Source organism: Spinacia oleracea, chromosome 3, assembly GCF_020520425.1.
Source record: "Spinacia oleracea cultivar Varoflay chromosome 3, BTI_SOV_V1, whole genome shotgun sequence".
In the NCBI taxonomy this organism is placed as follows: domain Eukaryota; kingdom Viridiplantae; phylum Streptophyta; class Magnoliopsida; order Caryophyllales; family Amaranthaceae; genus Spinacia; species Spinacia oleracea.
The window spans coordinates 21921768-21944860 of record NC_079489.1 but is presented as its reverse complement, the minus strand read 5'-3'; the positions used below and the strand labels follow the sequence as shown (position 1 = coordinate 21944860).

The 23093-nt window shown below is 39.9% G+C and overlaps 1 protein-coding gene and 1 long non-coding RNA gene across 2 annotated transcripts; both read right to left on the bottom strand.

Annotated features, from left to right (window-relative positions):
* Positions 1-7965: 7965 nt before the first annotated feature.
* Positions 7966-19029, bottom strand: LOC110775867 (uncharacterized). Its single transcript, XM_021980462.1, has 2 exons — positions 18534-19029; positions 7966-8066 (listed from the first exon to the last, which is right to left on the bottom strand). The coding sequence occupies exons 1-2, from the start codon at positions 19027-19029 to the stop codon at positions 7966-7968; spliced, it is 597 nt and encodes a 198-aa protein (XP_021836154.1).
* A 233-nt stretch (positions 19030-19262) lies between these two features.
* Positions 19263-22612, bottom strand: LOC130470710 (uncharacterized). Its single transcript, XR_008931433.1, has 3 exons — positions 21211-22612; positions 20621-20681; positions 19263-19486 (listed from the first exon to the last, which is right to left on the bottom strand). It is a non-coding gene; the product is annotated as an uncharacterized lncRNA (long non-coding RNA).
* Between the last annotated feature and the right edge of the window lie 481 nt (positions 22613-23093).

Genomic DNA, 23093 nt, shown 5'->3' with positions numbered 1-23093 from the left:
CGAAATCTTTGACGCCCCAGCCTGGGCGTTGAAACTCTATGCCTGCCTAATTTTTAGAAGTGCTCGTCATTTTATCCGCACATAACGGAAAAATAACGAACACTTGGGGGGTACAACACGTATCCAAACAGGCTTACCAAAAAATATAGCCATACAAAAAAGTCGAATTTCGTTTTTACATAATACTTACGGCAAAAAACGGTAGACGAGGCGAAAATAATGATAATACTTCACTCATTTGACCGATTAAGTAATATGCTACCACCTCAGGGCATATCCATTAAAATCCGGCATCCTAGAACTTATTCTATCTAGAACTACGCGCGACCTGATTCTGACAAGATACGTAGGCAATCCTTACCAAGGATTCGGTCCAATAAAAAAAAACATATATAAAATGTGCAAAAAGTGTTAGACATATAAAAATATAAAAAAAAGGGAGAAACAAAAAATGAAAAATAAAATACGCCTTTATTGAAAAATAATAAGAAGGAAAACAAAGTGCTAAGAAATGAAAAAACAAACACAACTGAAATAAATAAAGGGCACCTACACCCTAGCAAGAACTACACTACTCTAGTTCTTCCGGATCATCAAATAAAGTCTTTTAGAGGGAAATGTTCGCAGGATCCACCCCCACAGTCTTCCGCGCTGCCCCTATATCAATCTCCATAAGAACCGGCTCCGGGACACTAACTTCCAAAGATGCCAAGGCTTCAGAAACATTCTCAGTTATAGCCCACTCAGCCTCAAGGGCACATACAATGGTGGGAGAAGGATTATTATCATCAACTAGACTAGTCACTGTTTCTACAGGCGGCTGAGCCTTCCTAACCCATACATTGTTCCGGCGACGATCTCCGCGAGAGCTTGCATTTCTTTTAACAACAGCAGACCCCTTCATGTTAGGCATCTTTTTAGGCCTGAAACTGGAACGGGAAGAACTTCCTTTCGCTTTCGATCAGGACGAGCTTTCATAGTCTTAATACCATGGGTACGAGGTTTGGCAGAATCAGGACCCTCATACTTAACATGAATACGAGGTATCAAAAGCTCAGCTAGCTCCCCATTTCGAGCCTCGGTCCTCACAGCTTTATCATCGGAGCTCATCCACAACTTGTAGTTTTCAGAAAGACCCACAAAGCCATTTGTAGCTACGGCCCAACGCGGGAGACCATCATAATACTTAGCCCACGCTAGAACCCGTGCTTGTGAAAAGGCCGCTACTTTAGGTGGTACCGTATCAGAAAAGGGGATAGTCTGCCTTAAACCGTATTGACGCATGACTCGGTAAGGGAAAATATAAGTGGGCCGAGATAGCCCCAACAAAGAAACATAAACCGATACATCAGAACCCCCCGTCATAGTAGTCAAACCCCACCATGGTACCACCCACTTAATAGAACATATGCCATGAGTAAAAAAGGAGGCCCATTCGGCCTCGTCCTGGCCTCGGTGCAAATATTTTCGGTTACCCAAGGCTATAGGACGATAATGTTTAGGATCAGCAGGAGCTTCCAAGAGCCTAAGCCGTTCCACGAGCCAAATCTGCAAAAAACGGGTACGATCAAAAAAAAAAAATAACAAAAAGAAAACGGTTCCCGGGGCGCAGTTTCAACGCCCAGGACCAGGCGCCGATAATTCTAGCGCCCAGCCCTGGGCGCTGAAACTCAGCCCCAAGGCAGGACGAATGGAAAATATATATGCAAAAAAAAACGTATACGTGCGCAAAAGAAAATCGATTAACTGCAGTAATAGGGGGCTTCCCTTAAAATATTCAGATTTGGCGTCCTTCTTCAGCTCATCCGCACTCAGCAAAGTCTCGGCAACCACCAACGGCATAATAGAATAGCAACTTTCCATCTGGCTAATCAAGGGGATCAACAACTTCAGCAAGCATGTTAGCATCTAGTCCTAGGAAAGCCCCTATGGTTGTTTTACTCTCTTCAATAGTGCCAGGAGTGGCAGGGGTAGCATTAGTAGGATAACCAAGGATCGCAGCAAATTCATCTGGCAAAGGACATATTTCGTTGCCCCGAAAGACAAAAACATGATGATCGGAATCCCAAAAGCTTAGGGCTGCGTGCAGAAAATTATAGTCAATGTTAATTTGTTGTAATCCTAAAAGTGCCTCTAAGTGGTATTCTTTCAACAAAGTCTTTTCTGTAGGATTAAGGGCCCGTAGCCAACGCCTAACAGCCCGTTGGAGTGAGAAAGTGGGAATCGACATGACGAAAGCAAGGAGTAATTAAAACACAGCAAAGAAAGAAGGAAATTGAGAGTGATGGAAAATAGGGACGTATCTAGCCTCTATATATAGCTGAACGCATCAAGTGACATCCTGATCCCATTCGGAAACGCGTTAAGAAATCCGAAAGTCAAAATTCGCCAGGAAAGGACTTTCAGCGCCCGAGGCTGGGCGCCGAAATAATTAACGCCCAGCCTTGGGCGCCGAAAATGCAGCCCAAGGCCCAGATTTCACAAAACGCGGAGCAGGAAAAGACTTAAAACCGTGTTGCTAGACACGAGGCTCTATGTACAATTAAGATCAAGCCCAAAAGCACCTTTAAGCTCCCAAATAGCAAAAATGAATGGTAAAACTTGGTCGAAACTTAGACTTGTCTCAAGAAACATATATGTACACTTTTCAAAACAAAAAAAATATCAAGGTCATTCTTCGAAACACCAAAAAATGTTGTTAAGTCGTTGGTTTCTCAAATAAAAAATGTTTGTCTGTCAAAGGATTAAATCGGGCCAAGCTAAACCGAATGATATTAAACCTTGTCGCCCGAAGACTGAAGTCGCACCCCATGACTTCGCCAAAGTAGCACACCACTATGAAAGGTCGCTCGCACATACGAGCTCGACCCCAAACATGATTAAAAGACGTTATGAAGTATGCGAAAAATGACCACCAAAGCCCGAGTGCTTGGGGGCTCGCGAAAAGTATACCCCAACAGAGAGCGCGCAATCAAAATTACATTCCCAGGCTACGCTATACGCCGTCCCATGTTTGGATGATCTCAAAAGAACAGGTTCGACCTCAGAAAAGGGTCGTCATTGACATTTGTACATGGTCCTCTGATCAAAGACCAAGTAGTGGCAAAAATCGACCCGTAAAGACTAGCTCAAAACCACGAAAGCAGATGGTCGCAAGACAAAGGTCCGTCTAAACCCGTTGTCAACCCACGTTCAGGTCACAACTAAATTCGAGCATCCCTCGAAAGAATTCGCTCTTGCAAGAATGAACAAAAGAAATCACGATGAAAAATAGGAAACTTGCCCATCTCAGTTGGCAAGATCGCGTCACGAACCACGCGAGTTCCATATCAAGAAAAAACGAATTCAGGGATGTCCACCCTCAGCGGACAGGGCTCGCCCACCTTCAGCGGGCGGGGTCTGCGTCACTAGCCGCGTAGATCCTCAGTTTTCGAAAAATAGAATCTTCAAAAAAAAAAAAAAACAAAATGAAACAGGCTCGCCATCTTCAGCCGGCGGGGTTTACGGCGTAAACCACGTAGGTCCTTATTTTCAAAAAAATGAACACAAAACAAATTTCAAAATAGATTCGTCCACTTCTATCGGACGGGGTGTCCACCCTTAGCGGACAGGTTCGCCATCTTTAGCCGGCGGGGTCTACGTCACAAGCCGCGTAGGTCCTTATTTTCAAATTTCAAAAATAGATTCGTCCACTTCTGTCGGACGGGGTGTCCACCCTTAGCGGACAGGCTCGCCATCTTTAGCCGGCGGGGTCTGCGTCACAAGCCGCGCAGGTCCTTAGTCGCTGCAGCGATAACTTTTTCTGGTTTTCCCTTTTCCAAAAATTAAAAGGATTGGTTTTCCGTTTTTTTTCAAAAAAAAGAGCGATGTGCTGGATTTTCCTTCGTTTTACGTCCTGTAAAACAAGGGGGTTTTCTCGTTTGGCTAGCCCTGAAAATGAGAATCTTTAAAAACATTTTTTACCTCGTGGTTGGGTTTGGCCAGGCCCAATTACACTTTATAGCTTTGATTTCGAAAACATCTGTAGCTACTCCCAATGACAAAGTGAGGGAGTTTCTACACTCCTTTAGATCCTTCCAATGACAAAGTGAGGAAGTTTCTATACTATCCGTTGACAAATCCCAATTAATTACACGTGAGGGATATGTCGACACTTCAAGTGATACCCTTAAGTCAAATGTTATCGCTCGGGGGCTCGTGAGACCCTCGCCAAAACAGGTCACCATGGCTTGTGCGACGCACTCCATCTAATACTTTGACCATCGTCTTACTCCAAGACTCAGTCAAAGTGGGGGCTAACTGTAGACACCTACTTTTGTCCCCATTCCCAAAAGGGAAGGTTCGATGATGAAAGCGTAAATCTCCACTTGGCAACGCATCTCCTATAAAATAACGAATCTCATTACCCCTTTTCATTTCACCCGAAACCTGCTATTTATAGAAACCTGCTATTTATGGAAACATGCTAAAAATAGTAACTGCCGTAATGGGTAGTTGTTAAAAGTGGCAAGTCATAAAAGATAGAAACCTGTCAGAATTAGGTGTTGCACTCCAACATAAATCCTAAATGAGATAGAAATTGCAAGAGAATCCTATTCCTAATATGATTCGAAAGTAAGAGTTACGTATTAATTAAAATCCTAACGAGCCTAGAGTTCGTAACGGGCCCAGACGCATTCCGTCATAAGGTTAATACGCACTAAAAGACTCAATTAAATCTCAAATACTCCGGATTCTAGGAATCCGAATCTGACTAAGAAAAACATCCTAGATCCTATTTTCAACGCCTGGCTCTGGGCGCTGAAAATACCTGGTACGTGTTTTTTCCTAATTCCTCGTGGATTAGAGTTCTACAATTCTATCTTTCCACGAACTCTTTTCTATAAATAGGACCTTAAGTTCGACGTGAAAAGAACAACACACAATTATATTTCTGAGTATTGACTCTGAACCCCTAAGCCTAAGCCTCACGCTGCAAAACCGATCACGCGTTCTGTCGCAATCGATCCATAAATCGAACAGAACGTATCCCGTCCCATAATTTGAGATTCGTTAAATAAAAGAAGAAATAGCAAAGTCAAAGTGGTTAGTTTTCTGAGAACCGTGACGCACCTCTCAAGGGTGCGTCGTAATGTGTCCCTTTTCCATGGTTTAATTGCTTTCCCCGCCCTTTTATGAACTGTTAAACTAACTAAATCTTATTGTTCGATCACGCTTAGTAAATATGATATTTTTGGGAAATTGGATTATCATGCTAGGTCCCTTAAAACAATCTAAATCAGATAACCGCGCTCGATCTAGTACTATATGTTGCATATTGTTAAAATCAACTCAGATTAGTTTAATAGTTAACGCATGTCCCTTCAATTATTTATGCTGAGCTAGTAAGGATATCCTGCCTCTGGAGTTATCGAAGAGCGAGTACTCCTCTCGGTAGTTACAGTCCCCCGAACCCTCAATCTCTACCCTACGGGTGTACGTTGAGCGATCCCCACCACCAGGGATCACAAGGGAACCTACGGCCGTCGTGGTCAAACATAATTGCACTCCCTTTATGTCACGATAACCGGGTTTTGTCAGTTTTTCTCATTGTCGTTAAAAACTGAATGGCGACTCCTATATTACTAGTCAATTGGGTGTAAACTCACAGGAAATCCAATTACACTTGATTTGACAAAAAGAAGCGTCACACCCACGAGGGACGAGGTCACGCATTAGCCTCGTGCTTTTTCGACCCCCCACAATATCATCAACATACACAGTTGCTAAAGTGGCTTTTTGTGCCTCCTGTTTGACAAACAGGGAGTAGTCGTTCTTAGATTGACGAACCTTGCGCATTGAATTCATGAACGAGTTTGGCAAACCATTGCCTCGAGGACTGCTTCAAACCATTGAGAGACCTCTTCAATTCACAAACTTTGTTCCCTGAATTAGATGTCCCTTCTGGAAGCTTCATGTATACTTCTTCGTGGAGATCTCCATGGAGGAAGGCGTTGTTCACATCAAGTTGGAACAATTTCCAACTTTTGCTAGCAGCCAAAGCCAATAAGCATCTGACAGTAGGCATCTTAACTACAGGAGAGAACACCTCTAAGTAGTCAATTCCATATTTTTGGTTGTATCCCTTAGCTACCAACCTAGCCTTATATCTCTCAATAGTTCCATCAGCTCTCAGTTTTACTTTAAATACCCATTTGCAACCTATTTCCTTTTTCCTTTTGGAAAATTAACGACCTCCCATGTGTGATTGATAACTAATGCTTGCATTTCTTTATGTATAGAATCAATCCATTTTGGATTGGATCAGTATGATTGGATGGAATAAAGAAATTAACAGGAGGTGATGAAGTGAATTGTGTTTGAGGGAAAGAAATATGGTAAGGAAAGTGGTTTTCATGAAAGACAACATCTCTTGAGGTATGCATTTTGTGTGTGGTCAAATTGTAAACTTTATAAGCCTTTTGAGCAGGGGATATCCGAGAAAAACACAAGCTTCTGCTCTAGGGTCAAACTTTAATCTACCAGACTTTAGAGTGGAGACATAACATAGGCAACTGAACACCCTCAAATGAGATGTATCAGGGGCTGCACCATGTAGTTTTTCATACGGTGAAATGTTCTTAAGGATAGCTAAGGGCATTCTGTTTATAATGTGTGTGGCAGCTAACGCGCATTCACCCCAAAATTGGATAGGCAACTGAGCTTGAAAGAAAATAGCCCTGAATATCTCTAGAAAATGTCTATGCTTCCTCTCCACTAACCCATTTTGTTGTGGAGTATCAACACAACTCTTTTGATGTTCTATACCTTTTTTCTTGTAAAATGCTAAAATAACCCTTTCACAAAGCTCTTTTGCATTATCCGTCCTAATCATGCTCACAACACAATTAAAATGATTTTCTACATAGGTCACAAAGTTTTCCAAAACAGTCACGGAATTTGATTTAAACTTCAGCAAATGAACCCAAGTATTTCTCGTAAAATCATCGACTATGGTGAGAAAAAATTTACAACCATTACTAGTAGCATGCCTGTAAACACCCCACACATCAACATGTAACAAGTGAAAATCCTACATTGTCTATACCTAGGACATATTTGGCATATACAATCTGCCTCTTTTTGCACATTTAAATTAGGAAAGGTGAATTTGAACTGACTAAAAGGCATGTGCCCCATTCTAAGGTGCCAAAGCTTAGCATTATTACTAAAAACCGTGCTAGCATCATTGTTGATATCTAAAGAAATTGAAGTGGCTAAATGAAGGACATCACCATAATTGTGAGGATTTGTTACGGTAGCAGTATCACCAACATAATAGAGCTAGCCCACTTTTCAACCTTCCAAGAACTATTGGTGCTGTCAGGGGAAGCCCCCTTTATAACACATGAATCATTTGTGAAAACTATTGAATAATTCATATCACCACATAGCATGGTAATAACTATCAAGTTAAACTGAAACTCTGGAATAAACAGTACATTCCTCAAAGTTATACACTCATCCAGTTTCACTATCCCCTTATGAGTTATCTTGATCTTGCTCCCATCATGGATTATAATTGTATTATCAATTCCATTGACCAAATTATACTCAGTAAACAATTTAATATCACAACATATGTGGTCTAATGCCCCACTGTCAATAATCCAACCAGCAGAAAAATGAGAAAGTAAGCAGTGCTTACCAGCAAACTGAGCATGGCCATCAGCACGAGTATAAGTGTTGTTTGTGCTCTCCTTATTAGCATCAGCAAACATTCTCATGAAATAATTTTATTTCTTCATTGAGAATGGTGGTATTTCTTCCATATTCGAATTTTCCCGAGCCTCGCTTTAAACAGCTGCATCAAACTTCTTCTGTTGAAACTTGTTGAAATTACGTGGGTAACCGTGAATCGTGAAGAACCTATCAATGTTATGCCATGGTACTTTACAGTGAGTACAGTAGTAATTAGAGCTTCTTTCACTCCATCAGACTTTCCGAATCCTCAGTTGAAGGCATTCCTGAACTAGAACTCCCTTTGTAGAAATTCTCTAGTTTGTTGCCAGTGAACCTTCTGTTGGCTGCAAAAGCCATAAGGTCAGTGTTTTGATTGCTTTGAATGCTCAGTTCGTTATGTTTCTGTTCTTACTACAAGATTTTGTAAGCTTGCGAGAGTGGTGTTAGGTTATGATACATATGACACTACATAGATCATGCGGAAACAACCATTAACCCAGGACAACATATTATTTACACATAATCATATAGCATAATTTAGATGCATACTCTTTGTTGCGTGCCCTCCCTAGCTGCGCCCGAACCGAACAAGAACAAGTCTTTTAGGACTCCAAGTGTCGTCCCTCCGTAGATAGTCCACAGCACGTCCGGATCCGCCTTAAGATTGACCAACTAGAATCGCCCTTAAGGTACTAGAAAATTTCGGCACTTTTGAGCAAGATGTGTTTTAATTTTCTCTCAAAAAACTCACTTTTGAATACTTTGAAACTTGTGTATAAATTATGACCCCTAGGCCTTTATTTATAGAGTTATGGAAAAGGAATCGTAATCCTAGTAGGATACGAATTAATTGGAATTAGAATCCTACATGAATTCTATTTAATTAATTTATCCAATTAGGAATAGAAATTTAATCATACACTGACTCTTGTAGATTCAGGAATCACGCATGAGCACAAACTCACACACACACGGCAGCCACAAGGGCTGCCCATGCGCGTGCGAGCAGCAGCCTGCGTAGCACGGCCCACGCAGCCGTGGCCCTTGGCGCGCGCTGGGCCTGCCTTGCGGTAGGCCTGGGCGCTGCCTTGGCTGGGCTTGTGGCGCGCATGCTTGCTGGGCGATGGCCCCGGCTTCGTGCTGGGCCTTCGTCCGGCAAGCCTCGTCCGATGCTAATTCGTACGATACGCTTCCGATTAAATTTCCATTTCCGGAATCTATTTCCGATACGAACAATATTTAATATTTCCGATTCCGGAATTAATTTCCGTTTCGAACAAATATTTAATATTTCCGTTTCCGGAATTATTTTCCGATTCCGGCAATATTTCCGATTCTGGTAATATTTCCATTTCCAATAATATTTTCCGATACGTACCATGTTTCCGTTTCCGGCAACATCTACGACTTGGATAATATTCATATTTCCGATACGATCCATATTTCCGTTTCCGGCAATATCATCGTTTCCGGAGTATTCATTTCTTGCCTGTGACGATCTTAGCTCCCACTGAAACCAAGATCCGTCGGTTCCGAATATTCATAGATGGAGTATTTAATGCCATTAAATACTTGATCCGTTTACGTGCTATTTGTGTGACCCTACGGGTTCAGTCAAGAGTAAGCTGTGGATTAATATCATTAATTCCACTTGAACTGAAGCGGCCTCTAGCTAGGCATTCAGCTCACTTGATCTCACTGAATTATTAACTTGTTAATTAATACTGAACCGCATTTATTAGACTTAACATAGAATGCATACTTGGACCAAGGGCATTATCTCCTTCAGTCTCCCACTTGTCCTTAGGGACAAGTGTGCATTTCCTAATTCCTTTGTCGCTCGATGCTTGCTCTTGAACATAAGGTAAGAGTTGTCATCCTTATTATGTCCAGAGGTGTTCCTCGGTTTCAGAGTTCAACTGATCAAATAAACAGATAATCATAGCCTATGATTCATCCGAGCACGGCCATGCATTTCACAGTTTCTAGCTCTCCGAGTGGCCTTGTACAACTTTTAAGCATCTCATCCCGATTTATGGGAGGACAATCCCAATCTTGCGATCTTGAGTTTAGACTTCGTTTGATAGGTGATTACCTGAGCGTTGCCTTTATAGCCTCCTTTTACGGTGCGACGGTTGGTCAACGTCAAAGCAACCAGTTCTCAAACAAGTAATCTCAAATCACTCAGGTATTGAGGATTTAGTGTCTAATAATTTAATGAAATTTACTTATGACAGACTTTCATCTCTTACAGTAAAGTTTCATAGGTCTTGTCCGATACTAGTCTTCCCAAAGTAAGTATCTATGCAAATGATTATGACATTGCCATGTCCACATAGTTCAAGAAACAGAACTACTAGTCATCTTGCATTCTAATCGTCTAACGTTTTCTATGCGTCCAATTTTATAGAAAACTCCAATTAGGGACCATTTTCAACCTTTGACATTCAAGTTCACTTGATAGACATTTCTTAGTCACAGGACTGGTCCTGACAGTCTATCTTGAATATATCGTCAAATTGAAGGGACTCATCATTTAATAAACCACAAATTAAATGGAAAAATGAATTTCTTTCATTTATTGTGAATGATTAACCAATAATGTTTTACAAAGATTTAAACTCTAAAACTTTAAAACATTAAACAGAGACATCAAAGCCATTCTCCAATATGCTTGATTCCCATAGCTGCAGTGTGCGAGTTGTGCTTCGCTTGCGGCAGAGGTTTAGTTAATGGATCTGATATGTTGTCATCAGTTCCAATTTTGCTTATCTCGACTTCTTTTCTTTCAACGAACTCTCGTAGAAGGTGAAATCTACGAAGTACATGCTTGACTCTCTGGTGGTGTCTAGGCTCTTTTGCCTGTGCAATAGCTCCGTTATTATCACAATACAGGGCTATTGGTCCTTTAATGGAGGGGACTACACCAAGTTCTCCTATGAACTTCCTTAGCCATATAGCTTCCTTTGCTGCTTCATGTGCAGCAATGTACTCCGCTTCAGTTGTAGAATCCGCAATGGTGCTTTGCTTAGCACTTTTCCAGCTTACTGCTCCTCCGTTGAGGCAGAAGACAAACCCAGACTGTGATCTGAAATCATCTTTGTCGGTTTGGAAACTTGCGTCCGTATAGCCTTTAACAATTAATTCATCATCTCCACCATAGACCAGGAAGTCATCTTTGTGCCTTTTCAGGTACTTCAGAATGTTCTTGGCAGCAGTCCAATGCGCCTCTCCTGGGTCTGACTGGTATCTGCTCGTAGCACTGAGTGCGTACGCAACATCCGGGCGTGTACATATCATAGCATACATTATTGAACCAATCAATGATGCATATGGAATCCCATTCATTCGTCTACGCTCATCAAGTGTTTTTGGGCACTGAGTCTTGCTTAGAGTCATTCCATGAGACATGGGTAGGTAGCCTCGCTTGGAGTCCGCCATCTTGAACCTATCAAGCACCTTATTGATATAAGTGCTTTGACTAAGTCCAATCATCTTTTTAGATCTATCTCTGTAAATCTTGATGCCCAATATGTACTGTGCTTCTCCTAGATCCTTCATCGAAAAACATTTCCCAAGCCAAATCTTGACAGAGTTCAACATAGGAATGTCATTTCCGATAAGCAATATGTCGTCGACATATAATACTAGGAAAGCAATTTTGCTCCCACTGACCTTCTTGTATACACAAGATTCGTCTGCGTTCTTGATGAAACCAAAGTCACTGACTGCTTCATCAAAACGTATATTCCAGCTCCTGGATGCCTGCTTCAATCCGTAGATTGACTTCTTTAGCTTGCATACCTTTTTAGCATTCTTTGGATCCTCAAAACCTTCAGGCTGTGTCATAAACACAGTTTCTGTTAAAACGCCGTTTAAGAAAGCAGTTTTGACATCCATCTGCCATATTTCGTAATCGTAATATGCAGCGATTGCTAACATTATTCGAATAGACTTTAGCATTGCAACTGGTGAAAAGGTTTCATCGTAATCCACACCGTGGACTTGCCTGTAACCTTTTGCAACCAATCTAGCTTTGAAAACTTCAAGTTTCCCATCCTTGTCCTTTTTCAGTTTGAAAACCCATTTGCTTCCAATGGCTTGGTAGCCATCTGGCAAATCGACCAAATCCCATACTTGGTTTTCAGACATGGAGTCTAATTCAGATTGCATGGCTTCTTGCCATTGCTTGGAGCTAGGGCTCGTCATAGCTTGCTTGTAAGTCGCAGGTTCATCACTTTCAAGTAATAGAACGTCATAGCTCTCGTTCGTCAAAATACCCAAGTACCTTTCCGGTTGAGATCTATATCTTTGCGATCTACGCGGGGCAACATTTCTAGATTGACCATGATTCTCACCAGATTCTTCTAAAGATCTCTGAGTTTCATCTTGAATGTCATCTTGAGCATTCTCTAGAGTTTGTTGTTCGACTCGAATTTCTTCGAGGTCTACTTTTCTCCCACTTGTCATTTTGGAAATGTGATCCTTCTCCAAAAAGACACCATCTCGAGCAACAAACACTTTGTTCTCAGATGTATTGTAGAAGTAATACCCCTTTGTTTCCTTTGGATAGCCCACAAGGATACATTTGTCAGATTTTGGATGAAGTTTGTCTGAAATTAATCGTTTGACGTATACTTCACATCCCCAAATCTTAAGAAAAGACACATTTGGAGGCTTTCCAAACCATAATTCGTATGGAGTCTTTTTGACAGCTTTAGACGGAGCTCTATTTATAGTGAGTGCAGCTGTATTTAGTGCATGTCCCCAAAATTCTAATGGAAGTTCGGCCTGACCCATCATTGACCTGACCATGTCTAGCAAGGTTCTGTTCCTCCGTTCTGACACACCGTTCCATTGTGGTGTTCCAGGAGGAGTCAATTCTGATAGAATTCCACATTCTTTCAGATGGTCATCAAATTCATAGCTCAGATATTCACCGCCTCTATCAGACCGCAGTGCCTTAATCTTCTTGCCTAATTGATTCTCTACTTCACTCTGAAATTCCTTGAATTTGTCAAAGGATTCAGACTTATGCTTCATTAGGTAGACATAACCATACCTACTGAAGTCATCAGTGAAAGTGATAAAGTAGCTGAAACCACCTCTAGCATTTGTACTCATTGGTCCACATACATCTGTATGGATTAAACCCAATAGTTCATTTGCTCTTTCTCCGACTTTAGAGAAAGGTTGCTTTGTCATTTTGCCAAGTAAACATGATTCGCATTTACCATAATCCTCTAAGTCAAATGGTTCTAGAATTCCTTCCCTTTGAAGTCTTTCTAAGCGTTTCAAGTTTATATGGCCTAATCGACAATGCCACAGATAGGTGAGATCTGAATCATCCTTTTTGGCCTTTTTGGTATTTATGTTATATACTTGTTTGTCGTGATCTAATAAATAAAGTCCATTGACTAATCTAGCAGATCCATAAAACATCTCTTTAAAATAAAACGAACAACTATTGTCTTTTATTATAAAGGAAAATCCCTTAGCATCTAAGCAAGAAACTGAAATGATGTTTTTAGTAAGACTTGGAACATGGAAACATTCTTCCAGTTCCAAAACTAGCCCGGAGGGCAACGACAAATAGTAAGTTCCTACGGCTAATGCAGCAATCCGTGCTCCATTTCCCACTCGTAGGTCGACTTCTCCCTTGCTTAACTTTCTACTTCTTCTTAGTCCCTGTGGATTGGAACATAAGTGTGAGCCACAACCTGTATCTAATACCCAAGAAGTTGAATTAGCAAGTATACAGTCTATAACGAAAATACCTGAAGATGGAACGACTGTTCCGTTCTTCTGATCTTCCTTTAGCTTTGGACATTCTCTTTTGTAATGGCCTATTCCATCACAATAAAGACAGTTTGATGTGGACTTGTCCTGCTTTCCACCTTTCTTGAATGGTCTCTTTCTAGCCTTGAGTAAATCTTTGGCTTCACAGTCCAGTACTATTTCAGCCTTTCTGACAAGGTGAATAAATTCTGCAACTGTTTCTTCTCTTGGTTCACTTAGGTATTGTTGCTTGAAGCGACCAAACCCACTGTGTAGTGAATTGAGCAAGACAGAGACTGCCATCCTTTCGCTTATTGGTGTTCCTAGTAGACTTAGGCGATCAAAATATGAACACATAAGATCCACATGGAACCTCAGTGGGACGCCTACCCTCTGTTTAGTGCGAAGGAGCTGAACATGTGTTTCTTGGACCTCCATCCTATAACACCTGTTGGGAGAACTAACCTTTAGACCAGACATTGATTCAATCAACTCATGGACGTTCAGGTCCCTGTCCTCCGTACTTCCACGACAGATATCCCTCAGATTCTTGATGAGCGTAAAAGGTTCATAGGCTACAAACCTTCTAGCCCAATCATCAGGGATATTGTTCAGCATGAGACTCATAACCTTTTTGAGATCCGCATCCCAGGCGTAAAATCTCTCAGGGGTCATGTCTCTGGCATAGTAGCTTGGCATGGGATGTGATAGTACATACTCAAGTCCATTGAGTTTGACTATTTCAACTAGCTTAGCTTCCCATTCAAGAAAATTTGTCAGGTTCAGCTTGACCATAAGCTCAGAACCCATGATGATGTTTTGATTGTTGTTTGCCATATTAAAAACTACAATTGAAAAGAATAAACAAATAAATAACCATTCACAGTTTCTCTTAATAAACTTAAATTCTAGCATACATGCATAATTCAATGTTTATTAAGCATTTTATTCAAGTTATGTGTTCCGGCAGGTGTGAATAAAATGATTCCAAGATCCTAAAATCATTGAAGAACTAAGCACAGTTTGTCGACTTAATCCTAGAACATCTTAGGTAAGCAAAAGCCTTTTGCTAATAGTCTAGAAACTATTCTTGGTTGATAGGTACGTCTAAGAACTTATTAGGTAAACCTATCGAATTTGCCACGACATAAAAGGACTCCTTACTTATATCGTTGAGTTTCACCAAAACTAACATGTACTCACAATTATTTGTGTACCTTGCCCCTTTAGGACCAATAAGTAACACCTCGCTGAGCGAAAACTATTACTAGATTGATGTAAAGGATATCCAAGCAAGTGTATATTTTGGCATGGCACCTTTTAACTCAATTTTTAAGTTTGGAACTTAAGGCTCTTACTATGTTGGTTAGATTTTAAGTGAACTAAAATCCTTAATCATGCAACATAATCAAGCTTATGATCTCATGCATTTTAAGACATATTTAAAACAATAAATAACTTAAAACATGCATAAGATATTTGTGATCTAGTATGGCCCGACTTCATCTTGAAGCTTTGACTTCAAAGTCCGTCTTGAAAATCTCCGTGGGAGGCACCATTTTCTTCAAATAGGATAAGCTATAACTAATTACAACTATTTGATGGTTCGCAGACCATATTTGAATTGAAAAATAACTTTGGTACTTTAGACCAATTACATTCAAATTAATGGTACGCAGACCATATTTTCTATCCTATTTGGGCCATACTAGTCACTTCATAACCTGCAAAACAGTACATATACAATATATACCATTCACCCATTCATTATCATGAATGGCCCACATAGCTGGTTAGTAAAACACATTATGCATCACGTAAACATTTGCAGCAATTAATCAAGGGCACCAATAATCTACCAATTATTCAGTCCTTATTAATTCTAATCGAGTTGTTTTAACCTTAAGGATTTGTAGACCTAATCAAGAGTTTATGACTAAAAAGCGCTCCCACTCAAACCAATAAATTCATATGCTTTACTAATTTTAAACATAAAATTGTATTTCTAGTCTAACCGGAAACATACAAATTTAATTAAAATTTAAAGCTCATATAAATTTATAATTGAATCCAAAAATTTAATTTAATTTCAGTCGCATTTAAATTAATTCATGATTTTAATTTTAGTAAAATAATTAGAATAAATTCCATTTATTATAATTATAATATTCAAAATTAAAATCCAAGAAATTAATTCAAATTTTAAAATTAATTAAAATTACGTGAACTGAAATTTTCAAATTAAACATTCAAAACGATCTAATCGAAACGCAAACACCCTACGCGTTGCACGCCCATGGGCCGTACGCACACAGCCATTGCTGGCCATGTGCGCGCAGCCCATGCGCTCGTCGCATAGCTGCTGCTGTCCTATCGCAAGCCTCCGCACAGCGCCCCATCGCACGCGAGCTATCGCTCGCAGTGCGCGCGCGCGAGATCGCTCGCTGGGCGCGCTGGCTCGCTCGCTGTGCGCGCGAGCCATCGCTCGCTGGGGCGCGACATCGCTCGCTGGGCGAGCGACATCGCGCGCTGCGCGCGCGAGCCATCGCTCGCTGGGGCGCGACATCGCTCGCTGGGCGAGCGACATCGCGCGCTGCGCGCGCGAGCAGTGCTGGGCGCAGCGCTCGTGGCACACGAGCTTGCGCTCGCTGCGCGCGAGGCTGCGCGCACTTGTGCGAGGCAGCGCGCGTTGTGGCGCAGCTCGCTTGCTGCCCACACGCGACTGCCTTGGCTCGCCCTTCGCCCATGCCCATTCGTTCATTGCTCGTGGCACACGACACAAGGCAGGGCTGCTGCCTTGTGCTCGTGCACTACGTCCTTGCTCATTGCATTCGTGCCGCACGGGCGACGAGCTCCCTTGCTCGTCGTCGCATGCCCGCATTATACAACACCCCTTAAGGGTAACACGAAGCGTCCATTGCTTCGTGCGTGCAAGTTATTTGAACGAATCGCATAAAATTTTAAAATTTATATTTAAAATTAATGACAAATTAATAAATATTATTAATTTCATAATTTTAGGGCGAAAAAATCGAAAATTTATTATCCAATTGATTTCCGATTGATATGGATTCAAGTCTAGGTCATAAAAATTTAAAATTTATCGTAAATTTACAGTTTTTATGGTGGTTTTTAATCATAGGTTTCTAATTAAATTACAATTAATTATGAAAATCAAATTAATTCTAAATTATTCTAATTTTCAACAAATTAATCATAATTACAAATTAGATTGCATAATTAACAAGACTAGGCATTCAAACTTGTTAAACATATGCAGTAGGTCAATCAAAAATTCAAGATTTATCAACAGGAATCGCAAATATTTAATTTAACATCTTAAATTTACGAAATTTTGCATTCGAAAAACTAAAACCTTCGAAAAGTCATAGTTAGGCTTCGAATTTGAGAATTCTGGGTTCGGCAGAAAAATACTATTTTTGTCAAAATTTTAGAATGCCTTTTACATGCGGAATTGACACAAAAATCACTCAATTCGGATGAGTAATGAAGAAACTGCCGAAAAAACTGCGTACATATAATTAAATAAACGCAATTTGCAATTAATTAACAATTACGAAAATTAATCACCCCTTTTAATTCTTGCAAATTTGTAATATTTAACCATGTTCATGCAATTTAGATTATGAAAATAATAAGGGGCTCGTGATACCACTGTTAGGTTATGATACATATGACACTACATAGATCATGCGGAAACAACCATTAACCCAGGACAACATATTATTTACACATAATCATATAGCATAATTTAGATGCATACTCTTTGTTGCGTGCCCTCCCTAGCTGCGCCCGAACCGAACAAGAACAAGTCTTTTAGGACTCCAAGTGTCGTCCCTCCGTAGATAGTCCACAGCACGTCCGGATCCGCCTTAAGATTGACCAACTAGAATCGCCCTTAAGGTACTAGAAAATTTCGGCACTTTTGAGCAAGATGTGTTTTAATTTTCTCTCAAAAAACTCACTTTTGAATACTTTGAAACTTGTGTATAAATTATGACCCCTAGGCCTTTATTTATAGAGTTATGGAAAAGGAATCGTAATCCTAGTAGGATACGAATTAATTGGAATTAGAATCCTACATGAATTCTATTTAATTAATTTATCCAATTAGGAATAGAAATTTAATCATACACTGACTCTTGTAGATTCAGGAATCACGCATGAGCACAAACTCACACACACACGGCAGCCACAAGGGCTGCCCATGCGCGTGCGAGCAGCAGCCTGCGTAGCACGGCCCACGCAGCCGTGGCCCTTGGCGCGCGCTGGGCCTGCCTTGCGGTAGGCCTGGGCGCTGCCTTGGCTGGGCTTGTGGCGCGCATGCTTGCTGGGCGATGGCCCCGGCTTCGTGCTGGGCCTTCGTCCGGCAAGCCTCGTCCGATGCTAATTCGTACGATACGCTTCCGATTAAATTTCCATTTCCGGAATCTATTTCCGATACGAACAATATTTAAAATTTCCGATTCCGGAATTAATTTCCGTTTCGAACAAATATTTAATATTTCCGTTTCCGGAATTATTTTCCGATTCCGGCAATATTTCCGATTCTGACAATATTTCCGTTTCCGGCAATATTTCCGATTCTGGTAATATTTCCATTTCCAATAATATTTTCCGATACGTACCATGTTTCCGTTTCCGGCAACATCTACGACTTGGATAATATTCATATTTCCGATACGATCCATATTTCCGTTTCCGGCAATATCATCGTTTCCGGAGTATTCATTTCTTGCCTGTGACGATCTTAGCTCCCACTGAAACCAAGATCCGTCGGTTCCGAATATTCATAGATGGAGTATTTAATGCCATTAAATACTTGATCCGTTTACGTGCTATTTGTGTGACCCTACGGGTTCAGTCAAGAGTAAGCTGTGGATTAATATCATTAATTCCACTTGAACTGAAGCGGCCTCTAGCTAGGCATTCAGCTCACTTGATCTCACTGAATTATTAACTTGTTAATTAATACTGAACCGCATTTATTAGACTTAACATAGAATGCATACTTGGACCAAGGGCATTATCTCCTTCAAGTGGTGCATCAACTTCCATCATTAGAACGTTAGATCGAACTTGTTGATATGCCTCCTTGAGCTTCATCAAGAAGTGCACCAAACGTTGATCGTGTTGTATCTTCATGAATTTCTTTGTCAAGTTACATGTGCAGGCACCACATTCACAATATGGAATTGGATTTGCATCATCCAATTGATCCCACAAGACTTTCATCTTTGTAAAGAATGTTGAGATATCACCATTTCCCTGACTCATGTTTAAAAGCTCTTGTTGAAGAGAATAAAGTTGAGCTACTGAGGAGTGGCCAAATCTGTCCTCCAAATCCTTCCACGCATCTCTAGCAATTCGCAATAGTAAGACACTCTTAGCAGTAGCAGGTCCTAAGGACCTCAAGATCCAACCACATACCATGTTATTAGCACGATCCCATGCTATAGCCTCTGTTACACCAGTTGGCTTCGGTAAGGTACCATCAACAAAACACATTTTTTTCTTCGAGGTTAAACCAATCACAACCATCCTTTTCCAGTCTCCAAAATTCTCACCATCATAAGGATGTAGATAATAAACCGAGCTAGGATTCTGAGTCAATGCTTGTAACACCCTAATAATTTCTTGCTTTTATAAAACCATTTTCCAACTTAAAATAAAGGAATTACTAAAGTATTACCGCTACCGTGATAACGGCTAAGGCTAGTACCAGAATTACGCAACGGAAATTAATGTCAACTAACTTTCAAACCAACATAAATAATAATTATTGAGACCTCCTACAAGTTGGAACCATAACGGCCCAAAAACCAAAGTATTTAAAAATCCAACAATTCAAAACATAAGTAAAGTATTAAAAATAGTTTCAAAGCACAAAATAATGCAACTCTCTCAATCATCCCAAGCTACATGATTTCGATCGTACTTTGATCTACCAACCTGCTAAATTAATCTACTCCCCAACAATACAAGTGCAAATGATGGATCATCATAGGGTCATTAAGGCGAAGGTCATGACCAAAAGACATAAAGCACGTAGTCAGCAAAAGCTGAGTACTTACAAGGTTAGAGTGAAATAAAACTATAAACATGCATCACTCGCTTAAGTACTAATCAACATGCAAAAGCCATTTAATAATAACAAACAAATCATGAATACAAGACTCGACACTTGACTCGACTCTTGACTCCCAATTTAATTAGACTAAGCTTCGAACGGGCCAAAAGAATATTCCATAAAGCAAGAGTGTTGGGAGCCCACCAACACCATAATAAATATCGGACCATACCGAGTGTCGGGCCATACCGACGGAATTCCAACACATAGATTAAATGAAACAACGTCTTGTATCATTAGTAGGAGAACGGGTTTTCCGGAAAGACTCCCCCCATTGTTCATACTCAAGGTATATACGTTCCAAGAGTTTTGAAGCTTGTTCTGGTTCACTTTAAGTTTATTAATATTTTATTAATGGCGAACTCTAGAATCAACAAACATACATACATACATACATACATTTAATAAACGACAACCAAAATAATTTCATTTTAATCCTTTAGGACTTGTGATCAATAAATCAAGACGTAGTGAATTTACTACCAAGTTCCTTCTCACAAAAGGTGAGACTCCACATCATGCCTGTTAACATGAGGGTTGTGTCCTTGCACGACAAATCCTAATTCATTTCATATAAAAATATTCCCAACTGAATCCTACATGTGTGGTAGCTTACGTGAGCTAACCCTTCACATGTGGTAAAATAAATAATACCACGAGGCACGAATAATTGGCTCAAAAGTATGCTAGACATCCCGTACAATAGCATCACAATAAATAATTCATCCCTTGCATGTGAAACAAACCATACATGCATAAATATTGAACAACATGATTGACAATGAAATCCATACTCACAATAGTCCTAACATGCTTGTTCAACCAATAATTCAATAATTCCAATATAATAATTATTGAATCCACCAAATCAAATATGAATCCACCAAGATCACATTATCTAATTCACATCAATAACAATCATGTAATGTCCCTTGACAAATAATGTGGTCGCCATAGACTTGTACGTACCTTGAATATCTAAGCGTAGGGGCCACTTTGCAAAAACGATCACTCACTTAGAAATCACCTCCTATCATCAAAATAATGAAACCTTAATTATTTCCATGTTCATTAAATTTCCAGCAACTTTATAAAATATAAAACCTTGTTAATAATTAGAATTCAATCGTTCTTTAATAAAATAATCGTCTCAATTTGTAAAACTAATCCCTGGTATGAAAACATACTTTTTCCCATCCTTAAAATCAATAAAAATCAACACTTTAAACCTTTTTATAAATCTGAAAATATAATTGATTATCATAATTAAATTAATCACCTAATTATGCTAATCAATTCACCCATTAGGTCTAGGTTAAAACTCTAACTTGAATTTCTCAATAAAACCAATTTTACATCATAAAAATCAATTCTTTATTACATAAACAAATCTGAAAATTCATGCTTTAATAATTAAAACACGCCTCACGAATTAAAACATATAAATCCTCAAAATACAGTGTTCACAACCGATTCCCAGCATTTTAATCATTCAAAACAATAATATAATTTAAAATACGAAATTGAAATAGAATAGGTAAGGAAGAAGAGAATTATACCAATCCGGCCTATAGCACGGAACAACCACAAATTAATTGTGATTGGGCGAAAGAATTTAATAACGAACAAGAACACACACACACACACACACACACACACTCGGGTGCGTGTGCGCGCGCGGCAGGGGCGACGAGCAGGGGCAGCGAGCAGGCAGCACAGCGCTGCGGGACGAGGGGCGAGGGACGAGGGCGCTGTGCGCGCAAGAGGGACAAGAGCAAGAGGGGTTGGTTGGGCGCTGGGCGCTGGGCGCGAGCACGAGGCACGCAGCAGCAGCAAGCAGAGCAGTAGCGCAGGGCACTCTAGTGCACGCTGCGGCTGCGAGGGCGAGAGGGAGTGGGCGAGCAACGAGGGAACAAGGCACGGCACGACACACAGGGCACCGAGTGCTCGTGTTCGGGTGTGCGGGTGTGGGTGAGCCGACACAAGAGAGGAGAGAGAGGAAGAGTGTGGGGCAAGAAAAAGAGAGAGGCTTTAATGAAAAACAATGGGATCATTTAATGAGGAGAGTCCTATTTATAGGCTCTCATATCCCTAGTGGACTAGGCTTGGAAATTTGACATTGGGCTTAGCATTTAAATGATTGGGCTAGCATAAAGCTTAGAATTAAATTCTTTTGATTGGGCTCGATTAATAAAACGAGTTAGACTTTTTATTTAAAAACCCAAACCTTTAAAATTACTTGCGACCCATTAAATTTTTCGACTCGAAAATTAAATTCGTTTTGTAATTAATTAAAATAATAAATATTCTAATTAATTAAAATACATTTAAATAATATTTAAATGCGAAATAAATTCTAAAAATCATAAAATGCTTTATATAATTATTATAAAAATACGAGGTATTACAATGCTAGTATTGTGCTACTAGTTTCATCCACTTCTGAATCAATTGCCACTTTGGTCGAACATACCCCTAAAGTCAAATCCATTTTTGGATCACTTTTTTCGGGTGATTGAGGGTAATGTAACGTTAGGTCAACAAATTGTCGAAACTAGATCTTGTTATATTTCAAGGATTTTGTGCAAACAAATCAGCAATTCAAACTGAGCAAGGTCTTTGCTGACGAAATGGAAGAATCAAATTGAAATTTTTGGCGACGGAAAAAAAAAGGGTTTCAATTGAAAATTTCAGAAAAAATGCTTCAAGTTAAAGAAAACATAAATTAAGAGAAAATTGAAGAGATTCAGAGAAAACCTCAGAGAAATTGATTGAGTGAACAATCAGAAAAAATTAGAGCAATAGCCTGATGTTTCAGAGAAACTGGATTAAGAGACAAACAATCTGATTGAACGCGGAAGATCAAATCATAGCATCTGATACCATGTAAAAGTCTGTAAATTAGGTACTTGCTAGTTGCTTCTTCCATTGGAGTAAAAACATAGAGAAGATATGAGAGAGAAAGAGAGGAACGAGAAAAGAGGAAACAAACTTTATGTTATTATCAGATTAATTAATTAACTATTACTTACTACCTCCGTTCCTAAAAGTTCTTTACGCTTTCCGTTTTAGTCCGTTCCTGAAAGTTCTTTACAATCCTACTTTATTCCATTTTTACTCTTATTTGGCCCACAATAACTTACCCACTCACAATACTTTAATATTAGTTTCCACCCACTCACATTGTTGGACAATTTATAGCCACTCATTTTCCATTTGTTACCCCACCATCACATGTTCACCAAAATTCCTTAATTACCGTGCAAATAGTAACCGTAAAGATCATTTAGGAACGGAGGTAGTACAATAGTATTTCCCTTTATATGCAAGGAATAATTACACTAAATACAAAAGTTAACAAACTAATTGTTACTCTTGGAAGCAGGTGCACTATTCTCAACACGAAGTAGTTTTTCCGTTTGTTTTCACTCGCAATGTTGGT

What these genes read in the sequence shown, in the direction of transcription:
- LOC110775867 (XM_021980462.1), bottom strand. Translation starts at nt 19,029, where the DNA reads ATGTGTTTTGTTGATGGTACCTTACCGAAGCCAACTGGTGTAACAGAG. An exon ending in AGATAATGCCCTTGGTCCAA is followed by an intron (nt 8,067 to 18,533) that starts GTATGCATTCTA and finishes TGGCTTTTGCAG; the next exon opens with CCAACAGAAGGTTCACTGGC.